The 21,314-nt window shown below is 37.9% G+C and overlaps 3 protein-coding genes across 3 annotated transcripts; 2 read left to right on the plus strand and 1 right to left on the minus strand.

The window, feature by feature from the left end:
* Window positions 1-944: 944 nt before the first annotated feature.
* On the minus strand, window positions 945-4,329 carry LOC116180898. The gene is made up of 5 exons (XM_031501078.1): window positions 3,886-4,329; window positions 3,677-3,839; window positions 3,093-3,627; window positions 1,953-2,180; window positions 945-1,904 (listed from the first exon to the last, which is right to left on the minus strand). The coding sequence occupies exons 1-5, from the start codon at window positions 4,125-4,127 to the stop codon at window positions 1,792-1,794; spliced, it is 1,281 nt and encodes a 426-aa protein (XP_031356938.1). The 5' UTR covers window positions 4,128-4,329; the 3' UTR covers window positions 945-1,791.
* Window positions 4,330-4,897: 568 nt separating this feature from the next.
* Window positions 4,898-7,112, plus strand: LOC116180239 (nucleolar protein 11). Its single transcript, XM_031500134.1, has 4 exons — window positions 4,898-5,162; window positions 5,209-5,373; window positions 5,420-5,777; window positions 5,940-7,112. Exons 1-4 carry the CDS (start codon window positions 5,031-5,033, stop codon window positions 7,088-7,090), a joined length of 1,806 nt encoding a protein of 601 aa, XP_031355994.1. The 5' UTR covers window positions 4,898-5,030; the 3' UTR covers window positions 7,091-7,112.
* A 1,416-nt stretch (window positions 7,113-8,528) lies between these two features.
* Window positions 8,529-20,240, plus strand: LOC116180238. The gene is made up of 7 exons (XM_031500133.1): window positions 8,529-8,868; window positions 11,016-12,076; window positions 12,688-12,896; window positions 12,944-13,091; window positions 13,145-13,349; window positions 15,525-15,763; window positions 15,818-20,240. Exons 1-7 carry the CDS (start codon window positions 8,648-8,650, stop codon window positions 17,893-17,895), a joined length of 4,161 nt encoding a protein of 1,386 aa, XP_031355993.1. The 5' UTR covers window positions 8,529-8,647; the 3' UTR covers window positions 17,896-20,240.
* The last annotated feature ends 1,074 nt before the right edge of the window (window positions 20,241-21,314 follow it).

A 21,314-nucleotide genomic window follows, 5' to 3' on the forward strand; every position in this document is an offset into this window, starting at 1 on the left:
TGGCTTTGGAAGCCGAAAAACAATGAAAATTTCGAACTCCCTAGATTTTAGACGGGCGCAATCTTCTTCTCCCCCAATTAATTTAACGCAATAACTTGGAAACAAATTTCTTGTAGCTTGAAAAATTCTGCGTCTGTTCATATCCCTTATACCGCAATGGCTATATTTCAAATTCTCCGATTTTTGATTAGCATGTATTAGAAGATGCAGTTTGAAAGACTTCTTGTTAATTGCCATATACCAGCAACGATCATGATTACATTTCAAGTTATTGGAGGCGTTGTGTTCAAAATATTCATTTTGAAGTTTAGTAAAAAAATAAGGGGAGAGAATGTAACTGTGGTGCGCGTGCGAATTAGCATAGCCCGCGACGGAAACTCGCCATCATATTACCTCCTTTGAGATGGGCAGTTATGTTCACTTGACTTTTATAATAAAACGGAAGAAACGATGCAAGTTATTTTGTCACAAATATATGTGGTTTTGTTTTTACTCCACTGCCAATGGCGACGCGTTTCCCCCCACTCTTATAACCTCCTTTTTAACCATTTCCGTTGTGTGCAAGGTTCTCTCCTCTTATTTTTTACTCGTACATGCCATCCCATATTTCGACCACGTTGAATCCGATTGTCTGTTGCCAAGTGTGAAAATGGAACAGATATTCTAAATAGCGGGTTTTGGACCACCCTGACGTTTTCTCCACCTTCATTTTATTTATTTCATATATTTTTGTACTTGGTATTGCAAATTTAATTTACATGCAACTTTGCCAATATTTAAATAAAACTGAAAACTAAATAGCAATAAGGTAGTAGTGTACATACGATATGGTATAATCTGTGGAACACATTTTGTGTGAGATTGTTGTAAGATTCTTGACGGCTGTTTTATGTTCCTATGGCACAGTAGGACTCGTACATGTGATTGTAAAAAAAAAGCAGTAATGACACGATTAAATAAATTATTATTCTCTTGCTTTAAGTAATTGCACAAAACTGTTATCAAATTAACAAAGAAAAATATTACTTTGATGAAAAACAACAATAAATCAATGAATAATAATAATAAACATTTGAATATACTTTGTAAACCTAAAAAAAGTACATGTCTAATAAGGATTTCTAAGAAGCAAAGCCGTACCATCAAAGGTAAACTACCAGCACTTTAACACTTAATAAATGACGACATAAAAGTTATTACTCTACAGTTACAAAACTAAAAATACATTTATAAACAGTCTTACATTACTTGTATACTGGCTCAGATCTACCAATTCAGATCTACAAAAATAATACCGATTCCAGCAGTCAAATTTTGATAATCAAAATCTTTTTAGATCTTACTACCACCCTGTACAAAAATTGTTCAAAATTAAAAACGTAATTACAAGAAGCAAAACAGTGGAATGAGTGATTCTGTTTTAAAAATTGTCATGTCATGGCCGTTCCGTAAAAAATATCACAGTCCCAATTTCGAAAAACAAAACCTTCAAACTCTTGCAATTTCATGACTAGAAAAGTGAATTCCGAACGTTTCTGGCCGTTTTGCTACTACAGTTTATACACGACACATGTACAAAGATGAGATTGCGGCAATTTCTGTTTATGCCATAAAACTCACTACGAACAATACTGAAAAGGACAATTATCTTATTCGCTAAATTATTAGAATTAGTTAGGAAAGGTAAGCTTGCTTCATTTTACATCCTTCAAAAGGATGGTCAACCTGTATAACGAATTATAGATTTTATAATTGGCTGCCTAAACAGAAATTAAATTAGGTCATGGCGGATTAGGTCTCTTCGTAACGGTGTTTGTCTTCGTTCTTCCAGGAACTTACCTGTATGTGGGGTGGGGGTAAAAAACTTCGCAGCGATTGTACTAGTTGAATTGTGTCCATTAAGGCTGCAAAAAGTAGAAAATTAGTTTGCGTTTCTGACGTTTGGGTGTTACTTTTTTGAAGCGCTTCGGACTGTTTTCCGTACGGTTTGCACATTGAAGGGCGAACGTAAGTTTTCATACGTTGCATATTTTTCATAACTTCGGCAAATGCTCGAATGATCTTCTCCTGGCCACCTTCTGAATTTGTAGAGCGTTTGTCTTCCTGCGAACTTTGCATGCCACTCGAGGACCACGCGCCGTTATGTAAGGCCAGTAGGTCTTTGTTTGAGGCTGAGAAACCTACAATACAATTTCAGTGATTCCAAGTGTGAAAGAAACTTGCGGTCCCAGTGAGGGTGCTAGGTTTAGTCTCCCAAATTTTAATTTTAATAATAATCTTTTTGTATATTTGGTACGTATGAGAAAAGGTCGTAAAGTATATTTCCCTAAAAAAATTAAGCCAAAACTACCCTTCATTAAAATTAATGTAATTAATATTTCTGTCTGCTTTTATCACATGAAGACAGCGCATGCGCTCTCTCTTACATTCGATGCCTACACCACGAGCAACTGTTATGCTGCGTCCTTCTGTTTCACATGGAACAATAGACATGTTTCTCTGTCGCAAACTACTGCAAATTGCAACAACCGCACTGTTTTGTGTGAAAAAAAGAATGTAAGAGATTCCGCTTGTGCTCTCTCCAAGTGAGAGAAGCAGACAGAAATATTACATTTCAGAAGAGGTTGGTGCCTATGTACATTTGATTACAAAAAGTACCAATCAAGTCCTCTCCAGCATAAAGTGAGGGGTTTAGTGCCCAAATGCGGAACTTTTTGGTACAACCAAACTAAGTGAGGAATGCCAATTTTTTTAATGACCGATATTCGAGATCAATTTCATTCAAATAATTAATATAAAATCTTCAAAAATCAAAATGCAAAAAATCAATCTTGATGTAATATTTACCTGCAGTGCAGATGTCCAAAGAAGTAGGTCAGCATGAATTTTTTTTACAAAAAGTAAAAGAGAAAACTAAACTAAAAACCTAAAAATAGTAGACAAACTAAGACCTATACTGGTCTCGAAACTGCTTTGAGTGAAAGTCCCAAAAAAGGGTTGCTTTTTGAACAATCTGAACCTTATGAAAGGCGTTTTGAGCAATCGCGCCTGTGGGAAAAACAATCTGGGAACGCCACTGATGAAGAGCTTACCTTCAAAACTATCGATATTGGCACGCAAAAAATCAGACAGCTTTGGTTCAATCACAGGCATTTCATAGTGGGACTTCTGACTTTTTGCCAGATCGATTTGCTGCTGCATTTGCATTTGCCTTTGCTTCTCCAAGTTGGCATTTAGCTTATCTAAAGCCATGGCCCTATTCTGCTGTTGAATAATCGCGGCGGTAATCTGATTGGGCGGAACAGATTTGGTTTGTTGATCGATCGGTTTGCTATCCAAAGCCGGCCCTGTTAGGTCCATGGCCGATATGCCGAGATGTGAAGCAATGGCAGGTGGCGGTATCGGCATCGGAAACTCAGAATTAAAATTGTTAGCGCGAATGTCCGAGTTGGCTTGCGAGGCATTTAGGTAGGTTGGTGCGGATAGGTGTTGAATTGTTTTTTGGGTTAATTCCATTTGATTTTTGTAATAACGACATGCTGGATTGGGGCAGTTTTCGACAACTTCGATTATAAACTCCTTTTCCATGCCAAAATTTTCTCTACCGATTGTGTAGGATTCCATTACCTTGAGGTACAAACCTTAGGATTTACAGCTAAGGCAATGCACAACTTACCGCTCGAACGGTTGCCTCCAGGCCCAAGTGTAAACCATGTGGGCCATTCATATGCTTCAGCATTACCGCATTCGCAAAGTGCTCAAAGGGTAGAATAATTTTGCCATTCTCTCTCAAAATTAACCTACCCTGTGTGTCTAAAGTAACACGGGACGCCATCATTCTATGAAAGGATCATTAATGTAACGGACACCTAAAGCTACACTTACTGTAGATACGCCGCACTCGGCAACATAGAAGACTCCTTCAGCTCAGTAAAGCATTGTAGCAACTCGACAGATGGATTCCAACCCTTATTTTGTAGGTACAGCTGTAACAGCATGTACAACTTCTCGGTGACGTACCCGGCATTGGCAGCGAAGTTCATACTGGCTGATGTGGTCAAATCGTTGACCGACGTCTGTTGAATGCCTTTACTTAAAACGTTCTTCATCGTTTCAGCTAAATCCATCTCAGTCAAAAAATGTTAAATGCAGAGGTCATCCCCTGCACCAATGCAGTAAAATTTGATAACCTCATCACTTTATGAATAACTTTTATTGCTTTTTTGAACGTTTTACGACAATTTTCCGTCCATTTGCTTCTCTGCTACGTTAAGCGGTAAAGAAATTAATAAAAACAGATCAGTGTTTTACAAAACAAATATAAAAATTTAGCAGCGCATGCGCAATAAGGGGAAATCAGAGAAAGAGGGCCCTCATAACGTTGCTGTACCCTTTGTATGAGGTAAATGAACTTTCACAGTCTAAGCTTAAATTCCATGATCTGATTATAACAGGGCCGGATTGATTCCTAATTGCACCATTGACTGCATCTCTAATAAGCCCCCCTAAATCTGGTCCCCCCCAACCTACGAATTACTCGTAGCCACCAACCAAAATAGCAAAATGATTATTATTGTGTTTATAATTGACATAAACCCAAGCATAAATAATATTCAGGGTAATTGTAATATAAATATATTCAAGTTACTTAAAAAAATTGTATAAGGTTGCGCTGACGGTTGTCATAGTTGTTATTTGGAACGAAATTGTGAATTTGTAATTTGTCTACAACCGTTGTCCAACGAATACATAACCACTACCAAATTTAATGGGTAACTGTAAAAGATAACCATAATGATTTGGTAAAGTTTATGTAGTAATCTACTTCATTTTTATTTTATTTTTTAATTAATACAAAGTAGGTCCAACTGCATGTGGGCTATATATATCAGAACATCCTGTATGAGAACACACGAAACATAACCTGACATAACCCACACACAATTCTCAAAACAACATAACCTCACTATTTCATATTTTCATGTGATTTCCTTAGTGTTTAAATTGGGATTAAGGGCCCTGTTAATACAATGGCTAAGCTTGGTTCTTACTACGGACTGTGCCCCTTAATTGATCAAAAAAACCTGTTAGGTGTCTCGCAGGATTCAGAGGCAGGGCACGTCATCGTCACCTTAGGAAAGAATATTGCGATTAAGTACAGAGTAAGCCGGTTTAAAGTGTTACAACCAACGGCTAACGCACGTGAAGATTTCAGATCAGAAACAAATTCATAGTTGGCGGACGAAGGACAAATTTAGTTCACCGGTCGTGTACGATAAATGTACAAATCAGTACGTTGCTGTTTTTAATCAGGTCTTTATACGAACCTGGCAAGGTGAAGAAGAGTACGTTGATAAGTTAAAAAAATTCAAGGTAATAGCACGCTTCGACTTTTATTTTGTAATATGTTACGTTATAGTTCAACAAGCCGATCCACACATTAATCAGTTGTAACCAAAAGTGTTTCCTGGTATTTAAAAACGGTACGGTAACACCTCTAAGTGACGGATTAGAAAATCGCAAGGAAAGCGTTAATGAGGGCACTTCAAGCTTACATACCCCAAGCCTGGATGTTCTTACCGCACATTTCAACGAAAAACATTATGTAGCCGTATTATCAGGTCCTAGCCATAAGATGCACGTGACAGTAAACACGTTTAGTGAAGATCAAGTTTCTTGTAGCACTTTGGAAGTGAATCGAAAGAAGGGGTTAACTGTAAAGGGCCAGATTCTTTGCCAAATTGATAACTGCGACAACATTGTGCTGTTAATATTATGTATGTTATTCAGGGGGATATCCATTGATTTGTTCTCCACATCAATGTTCACTTCTGGTTTACAGCAACAGTAGGAACGAGATTTTTTCCTTTTGATAGGGGGAGCAATTTAATGGACCTATTGATGCACCAAATGTAATTTCTATAATTTAACATTTTAAGGGTCCGATGGAAGATTTTACTCTTACTCCCTTGACCAAGACACAAGCAATGTAAATGAAACGAAAGTGACAGGAAATCTGTTTTCACAGTTTGAGTTTTTATCATGTAAAGACAACATAACGATGGCTTACATTAACCAACATCACATTGGCATGTATGGCGCTGACGCAAACGAGGAGGGTGCCGCTTTAATTTTGTACAACACACAATTTAAGGTTTCTCAATCGAAGCAGCTTCTTAAACTATTTACATCCGGCGCAAAATTGTGGAAAATCGAAAATAACTTATTGTTTTGCTCTGGTCAAAGTTTAGGCGTGATACCCTTTTATTTGGACAAAGAACAGTTATCTTCATTGGTCGGTAGTCACAGAACCGCTACAATCGACTTGGATCCTGATGTCGTGGTCATGGAAGAATTGGAGGAAGCTAGTTGGGGGTCCCCGTTGGAGAACATCGATAGATTAATTCCCAAGGAGATTGCGAAACTAGTGATCGAGCTGTCACAGCAGGGATTCTCAGAGAGCACAATTTGCGAGATCGTGATCCCCCAGTATATCGAAAATAAGAATGTCAACGCAATTCTGAGTTGCCTGGATTACTTTTGCGATATACCCGAATTGTATTTGGTGGAATTACTTCGCTTTACCATCAAGATTGATTCAAAAAATTTTAGTGGGAAGTTGGTTGGGAGTTCTAATGTGGTACCTGTCGAATTGCGTCAAGTGGAACGGTGTAATTTAATGAACAAGATTTTAATGTCTTCGTTCAGCGATTCGCTGCTACTGCCTCACCTTCATAGCAAATTAGATCTAGGGTGCACGATACTTCTTTTGCAGTACATTTTTTATTTAATGTCGTCAGACACCAACAGCCGGTGTGGAAAATCAGTAACCGAATTTGAAAATATCTTAATCAATTGGTGTTGTGTACTTCTAGACGCGAATTATCAGAAGTTTTTACTTTCCAGGGATACGCAAATTATAGAAATATTGACGAACTTTAGTGGCTTAGTCGCACATTATACTAGTTCTTTAGAAACGTTACAGCAGACACTTCCCTTACTTAACGAGCTGAAGAAAGGTAAAAAACCAAACAAAAACAAACATTTAAATAATTTGCTATATTCTGTAGAAAAATTAAACTTATATTAAAATAAAACTATTGTTAAAACTATCAATTTATTTTATTCAGACACATAATACTTAACAGTTGAGCAGAAATATCAACAAAATTGAAACTTTAATTAATTATAATGATAGATTTATAATTAAGGCGAAAGAAAATTGTTAATAATCATACTATAGACAAACTAAAGTAGGTAATAAATCAAAATATAATAGGTAGCGTATTATGTGATAATAGGAAAAATTATATTAGTGTATAATGGGAAAAGAGAAAACCAAAATTATTGGATCAACTTATAAGGGATTTTAAATTAGTGTTATCATATGGCACATTCGATAAGGATAAATAAAGGCTGTTAGTACTGCTTAAGTGGCTATTGAAGTTGCCAGTTTGTGTCATGGAAAGGTTTTTGGAATTACCATTTCCAGTTGACTTTGTGATAGGTAGTAATGATTCATCTTAGCAAGACGAAAATGTGAATTAAATTTTAAAAAAATGGAGGTGTGTAGGAGGACAAGGATGCTTCAGCATTGGTCGTCAAAAGAGGACAATGTCGCCAAATGAGGAGAATCGATTTGCTCATCTTGGCTTTTTTTCATCTTGGGCAAACCTTCTCATTATAGAATAGGACGACTAACTGACACACAATGGGTATTCTTTGCTGAGTATACTACAGTTACAGATGTGTACTTTATCTGTGCTATATAGTGTAATACTCCGTGGCGCACAATAATAGCAAAAGGCGGGTATTTATATAGGGAGTACATAAACGGCTCTCCACCTCCCAAAAAGGCTAAAACGCAGTCTTCGTTTAGCAACCCATTTTTTGGGACTAGATACATACATGGTAAAAGGAAACAGGATTAATGATGATGGAAGGGCCTTCAAACAAAACGACCGTTCTAATGGCGAACAAAGACTGTGCTGTACTCGACAAGTGCAGAGTCCAAGTTATTATTGCAAACTGTGGCTTTATAAATTAAATATAGAATAATGCGACTTTTCTAAAGTGTAGTACTGAGTAAAAAAGACCTTGTAGGCATTTTTTCGTTAATATGTAAACAAAAATTCCAAATGTGACGCGATAGCAACTCATTTTGGATCGCATAGTGGACTTCCCTTTCCAGTGCACTTATTACCCAAGTTTAATATATTTGCACTACTTCTATGCGCTTTCCCGGATTATAGGGGCTCGAATGCTAATGCTATATATTGTTCTGGAAGCATAGAAGGCTATTAACAGAAAACTAGAAAGCACATAGAAGGGTCTACATTCATCTATAAGGTATGGTAGAGGTATGCAAATGCCAGCCCCTCTTGGACTTCGTATTCTTCAAAGGTAAAAATTTAATAAAAGGTTAGAAGTTAAATAAATCCCAAAATGTCGCAAGCAAGGGTTGTTCGCCATTTAAATTCAAATGAAAAGCGTTACGCTATGCCTCCATTCAAATTTATTGATTTATTGGTAGCTGTGTGACGTCACACCCTTGTCCTTGAGCATAAAGTAGATAGACGATAGTACGTTATAAATGGGCATTAACAATGTTTTCGACGGTTTTAAATAATAATAGAAGCAAAACGCAATGTCGAAAAGGCATCCGAAGGAACCAAAACGTGCACTGTGCAAACGTAGTGATAAATTTGACGAGATTTCGACGAGAAACGACGGTAATTTTGTGTTGGAAATTGTCATCGGTTCGATAAATGTCAAACGTTGGAATCAGCTTAAAATTACGTTATCGTGCACAACAAACGAGGAACTGTCTACGTTTCTTTTAGATCTCGCCGAAAAGTACTTAAAGGAGTAAGTAGTTTACGATTAAGTTGGCATTTTCGGTAATTCTTCGAATTTTTCAATGTACGACATTTTTGTTTGCGCGTTTGACAGATCGATAACAACAACACTGTTTGGCAGTTCACACATGTGCATTTGTTTACTTTTTGTTTACATAACCTCTAAAAGGCAAAGAGCAGTCTCGTTTCTATCACTCAAACTGCAGAAAGAAAATTTGAGGGTGAAGTGTTGCTTCCTTGTTCTGTTCCAGATAGGTACTTGCTTATAATGTCCAAACTCTGCATTTAAACTAAGACCAGGATCTTTGCAATGACTCCCAATGTCTTGCTACTATTAGTCCACCATTTTGAACTGCTTTGTTGCAGAACGCTCTGGAAAGTTAACCGAGAGGCTGACCCTGACGATTATTTATCCTGGTTCCTTGGGCTCATATTCAGCTTTTCGAGCATATTTTGTAGAATCTAATCGGCAGTCTAGTCGAGCATTCGAATTCATCTTGTGAAGAAGGATGGTCATTGTAGAGCCATACACATTTGCTCGCACTTCTTTGTATTATTCACTGTCGTTAGCCAATAAGAATATTTACAACAAGATCCTACAGTAATTCTATGACGAGATTTCGTTCCATTCTATTACAATGTACACTTCGTGAACTATCACTGGTTATTCTGAAAATTGACACACACTGTATAAATAGAATGCTCTTATTTTTATTCATGTTACCTAATGGATGCAAAATTTTGAAAGCATTTAATATTGAGAATCATATTCCTAATTTGAATGGGTTTACAAGTAATTAGGTCTCTGAAATTCTTAAAAGGATACAGCAACGTCGGAAGTACGGGTCAGAGGGGGCGAGCCGCCCCCTCAGTTTTTACACAAGGGGGGCCGCGCCCCCTCTAAGAATGAGTAGATAAATCATTCAAAAGCGACTAACACATCGTCTACCTACGGCATGTGCGTGCAGAAATTACAAAGAGTGTAGAAGTAGAGGATACGTTGAAAGAATTTGCCTTGCTGGCTGCGGAGAGGCGGAAAATTTTTAGATATATTTAATTTTTTATACTTGCTTTCTTTACAATGCTCATAGTGCAATAAATAGAAACAAAATTTTTGTAACTTTTGTATGTTCTAGTTCTTCATTATTTTTTAAATAAATATTGATGATCTATGATGGGTATGGTCTTCTCAATCGAGTCAAGTATCTCTGAGTTGCTCAATTGCATATAACTAGACATCCTCCGACACTTTTTTAAATTTTTTTCAAAACCTTTCTTTCAAAAATACATTATTTGATTGATTAAATAAACAGGATTTAGGGTCACTTATAAAACCCACTGCTTTGCATTAATTCGTACACAATTTTGTATGGGAGGGACGTTTCAGACTCCATGGTCACTGATTTTTGCCCCCCCCCCCCAACCGTTATTCACTTCCGACGTCGCTGAAACGATAGTCTTTTGGCTTTTATAAGGCAACCAGAGCAAGGTATACTCATAACTAATTAAATTAATTAAATGCTCGTTTATATGTAATGAACTAATGACTGATATTCAATTTTCTAAAATGACCTCAACTATAATAAGTAATTTTATTATATTTTAACAAAGCCCACTCTACTTTTACATTTCCTTCCCAAGCACTTTCTTGAATAGTTGCGATCATACCTAAATAAAAACCTAATTTTTTTCCGGTTTTTAAATTTTAGGCCATGGATTCATGGGATTCATGAAGATCTTGTTTTGTTTACTGTATCCATGGTAACTAAGACAGACAATACTATTTAAAAATGGCTGACGGTAGAAACATGTCCTTTTAAAATTTGAAAAATATGATACATGTAATCAGGGAAAAGAATACAAAAAATTAATGCTCTATACAGGGTGTAATAAATTACAAACTTATTAATAATTAAGAATCTTGTAGATCTGTGTATAAAAATGACCTCCATCAAACATTTTTTCAATGTCTGAAACCATAGAAATCGAGATAGAAATATATTTCAAATTTAGAACTAGACATTTATAAACCTTTTTCGAGATCATCCCGTTTTTTTTGTACGAGTGTTTATAGTTTTGGTCCTCTGTGGGGTGGTCCTCCCCAATCGTTATATGTTGTTCAACCGGGCATTTAATATCAATCAATTTTTGTTGCAGGAATAAATTAGCATCTCTGCAATCAGAAATTAGGGCATTAAAAAAAATTGGTGAAGAAAGTGTACCTGAAGTAGAGCATAGTACAGCTGACGATCATCAAAATGTGGCAAAAAATGATCGTAGCAAACGTAGAAAAATTCAAGATAAAGAAACTGTTGTTCAGATTACAACGCAGGAAGAAAATGAGGATGATAACGTAAACGATACAAAGCAGGCTGAGCCAATTACAGAAGACGTTAACTTGGAAGCAGCTCCTCCTGTTGATGACTCGAAAGGGATAGATAAAATTCGGAAACATCGCAGAAAAGAGAAGGAAAATGCGGATAAGAATAAAACATTAGAGAAACAAAAAAAGAAAACGAACAATTACGACATTAGAAAGGCTCCCGAGTTGAATGAGCAAATTGAAGAAAAGGCGGACCCTGATGGTGCTCTTCTTAATGAGGGTGACTTAGACCCTCAGCGAGTTGCTATAAAAATTAAGTTGTGTTGCACTTGTGGCACACGTCATATTCAAGATCATTGTCCATTGCAAAACCCTCACTTTGTAGTCCATGACAGTTTAAGATACGAGGAATGGTCAGAAAAGTACAAACCTTTATACGAGCAGCAACTGCATGTGGAAGACTCACAGGAAAATAAGGAAAATATCACATTCTCGTTCTTATCGCTCCCACACGGTCTTCAGCTAAACGAGGTAAATGGCACAGAAGAATTGTGCATCGTTACAAGCATAACCATCAAGGAATTCACGCAATTCGGGCCACTATTCGGTAAAACTGTTAAGGAGGTCGACATTTCGGAGGACTTCAACATGAAGCATCTGTGGGAAATTTACTCCGATAAATCCCATATTTATGTAAACACGGAAGATTTGAATGAGTCCAATTGGATCAGATTTGTGCGACCGGCGCCGACACGCGACGAGAGAAATGTTACTGCTATCTCTAGGAATTGCGAGCTGTTTCTCGTCAGTGTTAAAGAAATCGGCGCTGGACAGGAATTGTTGTATTGGCAAGATGATGTCTTAAGCACAACAAAAAAGAAAATGGAAAAAACTAGTAAGTATTTTTCTTTTCACCAGGATAGCATATGAAACTAGCATAACAGATAGTTTTGAAATGGTTTGCTTTAATTTGTGGTGCCAAGAAAGAAGGTGAGATTTAGTAGATATAGGTACAATGCCGAACCTGGACCAATTCAAGGTCGCTCGCCACCTTCAGGTAACCTGTAAAGTAGGTCAAGGTGAAGGTTGCGTGTCACGTGGTGGTCACCTTGGAAAGTAGATCAAGCTGCAATGGCATTTGTTTTCAAGGTTATCGGAGATTTTTGATATTTCACTTTCAAGGTTACCAAAAGTCAGAGACCCCATTTTTGCGGTGCCAATTTTAGTTCCATGGTCACGAAAGATGAAAGCGAATCGATCCCAAACGTGAACGCAAATCGGATCCAGACGTTAACGTCAATTAAACCTTCACGTTTGGATTACACGACTTTTACCTACTTTCCCAGGTCACCGCATGGTGGCGAGCGACTTTCACATGGTCCAGGTTCGACACTTATTTAGTTCTACTAATTTTCGGATAATGGTACTAATATTCTTTTGGGGGACAAACTAGCACCAAATAGATACAGGAGTATTTGTTCTAGTGCTAACGGTGATATATTTCAGCCTGCGGCGGTTGCAACATGACATTCTGCCACCCTCTTTACTACCGAACTCATTGCTCAATCTTTCACGACATACGCTACAGCTTAACGATTCGTAAATATCACTGTAAGGTCTGTGGAGTCGCCGTACTCGGCAAAGAAAATATCATGAAGCACGCCGCCGAATTGCACAACGGGCAAGGCGCTTACCAATGCCAGTTCTGTAAAAAGGTATCGTCGGTAACATGATTCCATTCGAGTGAGACAACTGTTTTTAGTTTTTCTTACGCTTGAATTATTTAGAAATGCATCGGACGTACGGATGCTCGGCTAATCCGCACAGATCACGCCCGTTATGCGATTTTTGCGGGAGGAAATTCTGCCAGCCGCAGAAGTTGAAGGTGCACATCAAGCGAATGCATAGCGGTAACGTAACTGACCTTTTCTGTGACTTTTTGTACTTACTGTGTCTTGTGCAGATTTAGCGGAGGTACTCAAGGAATTTCAATGTAAAAGCTGCATGAAGTTGTTGGGTTCCCGTGCAGCGTTGCAGCGTCACATGAAGGAAGTACACAATAAACAATTGAATGGGGCGTGCGCGTGTAGTAGATGCGGAAAATTGTTTCAGAACAAGTCCAACTTGAAGATTCATATGCTGACTCATAGCGGTATTAAACCTTTTAGGTGGGTATTCATTAGGCGCGGTCCAGATTAGGTTTAGAGCGTATAAAATGCACTCTGCTACATCTTTATAAAACAGTCTTCCCGTCTGTCATTTCCGCTTCTTGCTTACGAAATGAATGCATCGTCGAACGATGAACAGTACACCTATGTTTTCTTCGGCGAAAAAACATCTGATTATCTTGAAACTAGTTAGCGGAACACAGCGATAACAGACTCTTATCGTACTGACCGGAGATAAACTTTTACAAAAATGCAATTATTTTCCAACGCCCTTAACTTTTTAACACCTAATTTAAATTTACAATTTCAATCATTATTTAAACATCAAACAATTCGTATAAAAAATCACATTGATCTCGAATTCAAATAATATATCGAGTCTGTGCTCAGTCTAAACTTTGTCATGAGTCGTTCTCCATTATTATTTCTTGGTTCTTTGCCATATTTTTCGTTTAGTAGTTTGGTATGGTTGTTCCCACCTGTTGTATTGTTATTTTGAAGGGGATTTAATTTTGTATAATGCATCTCGAATTTGAAAAAAAACAACGTTCTAAAGAGGTTTCCCTCAAAAACATAAACAGTTGTTACCTGCAGTATTGGGGATGTAGAGTACTCATCTCTTATGGAAGAGAGGGTCGGACGCTATTTTTAATAAACTCTTGAAATTGAGTTATCAGGGCAAGAGTGTACAGTTTTATCCACTAGTAGAACATTCGAGAGCGTTCGGAACCGTTCGTGAAAGACCGACGTTTGCCATGTAAGAAGTCTTTTACAAGGGTTTTATCCCCCATAGAAGAAGCGCTCCGACGGTTCCCCCATTAAAAATATTGAAATTGTGTTTTAGAGCATTGTTTACACCATAATCAGGTAAAGTATATGTTGTTGCAAATAAAACGTTAAGATGAAGTGAATTGATACAATCTGGTTTGATTAAATAGTCTTTGTAGCGGTGGCCATGGTCTTTGAGGCAACACTGTTACACATTGGGCGCGGTAAACGGACAGAAGCGGCTACGTTTTTCACGCAGCAAATCCGCTGAACGGCTACGCTAATAATCAGCTTTGTCAGCAGCTGTGTGCAATTTTACTTAGCGGACATTTCTGATACTTGCTTATGATTTTCGCTGGTGTCTGCTGACTGTCGCTGACCGCGCTATTTCCTTATAATATTGTGCACCCCTGTGTCACATGAGCCAAGAAAAATCTTGACGATTAATGTGCGCATGCGCAAAGATTCTCAATATCAACTTTCTTATTTTACGCTTATGGGGAGATCTTGAAGTTGTTTTTAATTTTCTGATTTAATAATATATTTTGTTGAAATTTTAACCACAGGTGCTTCTAGTAAAGGCAAACATATCGCATATCGTAAAAATTGGATGTGCGCATGCGCAGACTACACAATGCCAACTTTTTTATTTATGGGGATATCTTGTCGAACTTTTAATCACTTCCTTATTTATAAAGATATTTCTTTGAAATTTTAACCATAAATGCTTTTAGTTTTACTTATTACTTGTTTCACAAACCAAGTATTAAAAATGTGAAGATAATATTTACAGCCGCGTGGTCGATTTACCACCTTGATTTGTTCTCATAAGGTGGTGGCAGACACACTATCCTAGCAAATTAACTGCTTAGGATCTTGTGTGAACGTATCTTTCACAATCATAGCTATGTTTACATGCATTATGTCATATGTGCTGATTGGGATAGTGTTGGTTTATATGTCTTGTAGTTTAGGGTCATTTTCTGCGCTGCGTGGAATAATACTTAATTGGTTGAGGGCACGGGTGGCCGTTGAGAGCTGAACTTGTTCACGGACTGGGAGTCTATATTATGTTTCTTGAGGTATTCTTGTATGAATTGGAATTTGTTCACGCTTTGTCATGGGGGTGGCTGGTCTCCCGAGCGGGATGCGATTTGACGCCGTTGGTGATGCCTTCGTTCCTTTGAGGTGTTGGCGATTATGATGGTGGCAAAGTAAGTCACTCTCCACAGCTTGGTGATTCTGTGGTGGATTTAAGCAATACGCTTTAAACATCCCTCAAAAATATTTGCAAAAAAAGTTTAGTGTCCAACATCAAAATGAATTAAGTTTACTACTCATTTGCGAATGAGAGAATTACTACTCAAATGTTAGAGGTAGTTCTAGCTTTCAAAATTGACTGTTTAGGTGTATGGAAAGAAACTGCAACGCAGCATTTACTACTAAACAATGTCTTCAATTTCACTACAAGAAAGTGCACGGCTTCACAGACGACATGATGCCCAAAATTAAACGAAGCGTGGATTACACTTTTGAAGCGTATAGCGGGGACAGAGACCAGGATCAAGACGGTGAAATTGTTGATAAAATCTCAGATACTGGAAACGAGAATAACTTTTTAAATGACGTTTCCGATGATGAGAACAGTAATAGCACTCCGAGACTTCTACTTCTCTCTAATAATGTAGCTTGTATTTCAGGCTTAGACGATAAGAATTTAGATGATCCCCCTGCTGTATGTTCACCCCCGCAACTTGCCACAGAACATTCTTCTGTCTCAAATTCTAGTCCTCCGGCATTGGAATCTTATTCGAATTCCAACTTGAAAATTCTCAGTAAGGGAAGCAAGAAATGGTTGGGTGACGATCCACTGCCGACTTTGAAAAATGAAATTTATCGTTTAAGTCATGTTCAGGACAGCAAAATAAGTAATTCCGATATCGGCTTAGATGTTAACGAACAGCACGCTTACGAACGCACTAAGTTAAGTATGAATTTGAACGTTTATTCGCGGCACGAGTCCTCGAATGCCAGCCTTCTGGTGGAAGCGGCGTTGGACTCTGTCACTGATATACACTGTAGCGACTCAACAATTAATATTGACGTCGACTCTACACCCACCGGTACAGAAGTCCTAGTGAACAATCTATGTACCCTAACCCATCCCGATACCTTATCAGACGTACCTTACAACCATTCAGTGGATTTAGGCGAATCGCGCGACATTAATCTAATATCCCCGTCAGTGAACGAACCTATTTCAGTAACAGACGGCGAAAATATGGGCATCGATTACTCGAACTTTCACCATAACGATTTTAGCCCAACCAACAGTCCGGGTCTCCAACACCGCGCGGACTTTAATCGGGACTACATCGACGTGGGCCAAGTTTCCCCTCAAGACTTGCAAAGTTACAATTCATCCCACGAAAAAAATTTGTCGCCCGGCGTCAGCCCGCCCAGATACAATTTCGGCCATTCCATCAGCGCGGACCACGTCTCGTCGGACGACAGTAACGGAATGAGTGTCCAAAATTTGAGTTTACACGGCGCCAAAAACGACGTGCAACTAGATCTATCCATCTACAAATCGCCTTATCTAGACACCAACTTTCAATTGCGCAAAGACTTAGGCATGAAATTGAACTTGGAACCGGAACGGAAGCAGGTGTACGTCTTGGAGATTAACGATGGTAAAATGTACCACGATAACGCATTAAACGACGAGTGCAACAAGTACGATCTACCCTCAGAGTCGTCCGAACGCGATCAAGTCGAAAGTTTCGATTCGAATATGTGCAACAAAGATTTCGAAAATATCGACAGCGACGATATTAAACACAAAGTCTCAGAGCTCAGATCTAAGTATGAGGTCGAGTCGCTTGCGTCTGAAATACGAAACAAGCAGTTTGAGATTGACCTGAATTTGCGGACTAAGAGTTACGACCTGGCAAATCGCAGCGTTTACGATAGTGCGGTAGATGGCGATTTTCGCGTTAAGGGCTACGACATCGGCGAAGGCGTAGACGTACGGAATAATTTAATTGAATCCGAATTTCGTTTGGATCGAAATTTTGAACCGATCATACTCAACTCGACCGAGTTGCAAGGACTCGATATGTCGGCTCGTAGTTATCACAATTATCATAGCTCGCAAAATTTGAATAGGTATCATCATTTGTATCCGGATGTAGAGCGCTCGAGCGTCGATTTAAGATTAAATTATAGCCCGCCTTTACCTTCCTACCCTCATGCCGATGTTTTAAGGGTGGTGTCTTTGGATTTAACCTCGCCTGGTAGGCATAGTGTAGATCTTAGTCTACGTTCAAATCCCTTACACGTACATCAGTTGGGGAATTCTAGACTACTTACTGATCACAGTATTCAAGCTAATCGTATTTTAAACGATCACAATAGGTTAGGTTTAGATCAGAGCCGCCTGTTAAGTTCGGAGCTTAACACGAGTAGACCGCGATTAATTGCGGATACGGGAAATCGGGTACTTTCTGATCATAGTACAAACCGCTTGTTATCCAGCGAGCAGTTATCCGGAAATCATTTACTTGGCACAGACGAATCCAGGCTATTAGAGCAGAGTAGAATTATTTCTGATAGTCGCATACTTCCGGCTTCTACGGGTAATGGCTCAGTTTCACCTTTACCGTACGGTACTTATTCCGTTTCACCTACACCATACCATCCCACGCCGTTAACGTCTCGTTCCCATACCACTTCCCCTACACCGTCACCTTATCATCATTACTCAAGTTATTATTAAGAGAGAACAACAGACTACTTATATCACATATTTTGTACCATGCAATAGTTTATTACTCGTTTTTTTCATGTAATACTGCTTCTTTGGGGTGGATAAGGTAATGTTGGTCAAAAATGATTTGCATTATTCAGTTTATCTTTATCTCCACACAATTAGGTAGTCACACAAGTTTGGTCCTTACCATACTCGATGATGTTATACAAATTCGATCTGCGCCATCATGGAATAAAAACTTTCTCATTTCCTAAAAAAGCATAAAAGGGTTAGATGTAGGTTTTGTTTGTACGAGTATTTTTATAGGTAGTTAAGAAACATTCTCTGCACTTTTTGTTAATAACTTATTCCTGTAAATTCTTCATTTTTTTCAAATTTAGGAAAAATAAACAAGTGGCTATCGCCACTGTGGGAGATAGTACAAATAGTCTAAGATGCCATATAAGGCCAACTTTCACACTTCTGTTTACTGAGTGAAATGCATTTTTTAGTACTCTTAGTATGTAAACAAACGCATTGCAAATAGGTTTCGTAAAAAGTCAAGACTACCCTTAATTAAAATTAATGTAGTTCATATTTCTATCTACTTCTATAATATGGAGAGAGCGCATGCGCACTATCGATGCGTACCCCACAATCAGCTGTTACGGTGCTTCCTTCTCTTTCACACGGAACAGTACGGTTGTCGCAATTCTAAGTACCACACGAGAGAGACACGTGTATTGTTCCATGTGTAAGAGAAAGACGTACGCTAACACCTGATCGTGAGGTACGCATCGACGTGAGTGCGCATGCCCTCTCTCCATGTGATAGAAGCAGACAGACAGAAATATTAATTACATTAACTTTATTTAGGGTAGTGTTGACTTAATTTTTTAGGCAACCATTTGCAATGTGTTTCTTTACACATTAAGATTGCTAAAAAATGTATTTCACTCAGTAAACAGATGAGCAAAGGTTGCCTTATGTGGGGGGATCTTGTACTAAAAGGTTAACCCTACACTCCTCAAATTCGTTAACGTCTTTTTTTAAGCAGAGTAATTTTACCAAGTTAAAAAAAAACGTACAAAGGTCTAAACTCACTGAGAAAAATGGACTATTTTGGTCATTTGTAATGTCCAGCTGTTCGTTAGGCAACCAACACGCCACCCGCCCAAAGCTACCCAAATGTATTTGCAAAGAACTACCTACTTGCACCAAGGGATGAGAATTGCAATGTATTTCATTTTGCTAATCATATCGTTGCAAATGGAAGTATGATGACCTGTAAAAGGCCTCTTGAGGACGCTAGAATCCCCCTAAATCGCTTAGAAGAGTCTAAAAAGGTTTCCTAGCGCTTTCCAGACTTTGTATGGATCTGACAATTATCAGTAGGGAGGATGACAGAATAACCCTGGAAAGTCTATAGAGTGCTTTCCAGAACAGATCTTATAGCACAAGATCTTTAGAACCTCTCAGGAGGTCTAGAGTCTAAACTCTTTCAAAAACCTTCAAAATGGAGGACACTGTTTCGATAAAAGTGTAACTTTTTGTGTGGAATGAATATTCATTAACTGGTTAAGTAAACAACTTTGGCCAACATCAGTTGTAGATATACATCTAAGACTTTTTTTACAATCCGTATTATTTTTCAATCATCAAATGATGGGACTGTTTTGACCATTGGAATCTTTATTTAATTTTAATTTATTAATGATGTACCAAACACACAAGTGTATAGTCACAAATATTTTGAGGTAATAGTAAACACCAACTCAATATAATTCAATTTTTTTTATCCTCACTTGACGTTCTACAGTATTACATTACAATGTCGATATTATTTTTTGTGTAGGTCAAGTGTAGTCTACTCGTACGGTGCACACCTCATTAAGCTTTGTTGTAATTAAGTTCCACACGTTCTGTAAAGATTATGAGCATGTACTACATGTTGTCAGTCATCTGAAGGTACATTAAGCGTTTTTGTGATATGTATATTTAAGTAAACTTAATTTTGTATTAATCGGAGTTGACTAGGAGAAATTATTAGTTACAATTTGACCTCGTCTTAATTGTAATATCAGTGTTGCTTGTTGCATATTATTTATGTATATTGTGATTGTTAACCTAATAATTTGTTTTAAGATATGCAATGGTATTAACTGGCAATATATTAAGAAATGTATTTCTTGTGGATCTACTTAGCGTAGATACAGTAGCTCAAGTGGATGCACGATTTATTAACGAAATTGGTGCATGAGTGTTAGGCTATTTTAATTGATGGCAATATTTCTCTAATTTGTTCATCCTTTGTTGTTTTATCAAGTTTTTATACATATTCCTGAAATAAAATGTTATTATTGCAAGATTAATATTGAAATCTTTAATGACACTTTCATAATTTCCTTGACACCTCATGCGCCTTGTCACACGCCTCCTACAAGCCACTTTGCATCTCCTTCATCTAACCTAAACTTCTATTCAAGCATTCCACATCGTCTTCACGCTCTCAGTACACCCCATTTACGCCTTCTCGATCCTTTTTCATACTTATTCCGAAGCACTTCACGCCTGCCCTCCCCCCTCCAAATCTTCACAATGCCTATACTCATACCAAAGATAATGCTATTATCTTTGCTCATACGTTCTATCTTTCTTCGTCTTTCACATCTTCATTGTATCAACTTCTTCTTGCCATTTCCCTCAAGGTACTTTTACTACGCTTTTGTTCCCGTCCTTTTTTTTTTTCACATGCTTCAAATCGCTATGGAAGATTATTCATGCCTGGTTCACATTAGCCTCGCCTCTTCTTTACGTTTTTTGATCCATTCACGTCGCCGCCCTCTTCATAAGTATCCTTTGCGTCCCATTCACTCGTCTTTTTACCCTTCCTTGACTTTATTTTTTATCTTCTTGCTATCCGATCCCACTGTGCACCTACATCACAACTTGCACCCCTTTTTGACGTCTTCTTTAAGTATTTTGACTTGCCTCTCTTCCCACCTTCTGGTCTGCTTTACACCGTACCCATCATGCCTTCTTCACATGTCTATTCCACTTATACTTTGTCCTTTGTGTCTGATTACCAAAATATTATTCCGCTCTTTTTAAATTTGAATTTTTTAGTAGGTAGTTGCGTGGCGGTTATGGAGGACGCCTATGTAACGTGCCTATTTGTCAATTATGAATTATATGATTGTGACAGAAGTAAAATAAATGGATAAAGTCAAAGTTCAGAATTTTAAACTCATTTATTTCTTCATCTTCATCTGCTTAACATCCTCTTTTTGCGTTCTTTACGGCAATTTTGCATCTCCACATCAACTTGTTCAGAAATACCAGAGTACTAGTGATGTGGATTGTAAAATAACGATTTGTAAGTTACATAAAAAACGGTTATATTACGCGTAACTTACAAGAGGCCGGTTTTTTTATGTACCTAATTT

The sequence above is a fragment of the Photinus pyralis genome, unplaced genomic scaffold, assembly GCF_008802855.1.
Source record: "Photinus pyralis isolate 1611_PpyrPB1 unplaced genomic scaffold, Ppyr1.3 Ppyr1.4_LG9, whole genome shotgun sequence".
Lineage (NCBI taxonomy): Eukaryota > Metazoa > Arthropoda > Insecta > Coleoptera > Lampyridae > Photinus > Photinus pyralis.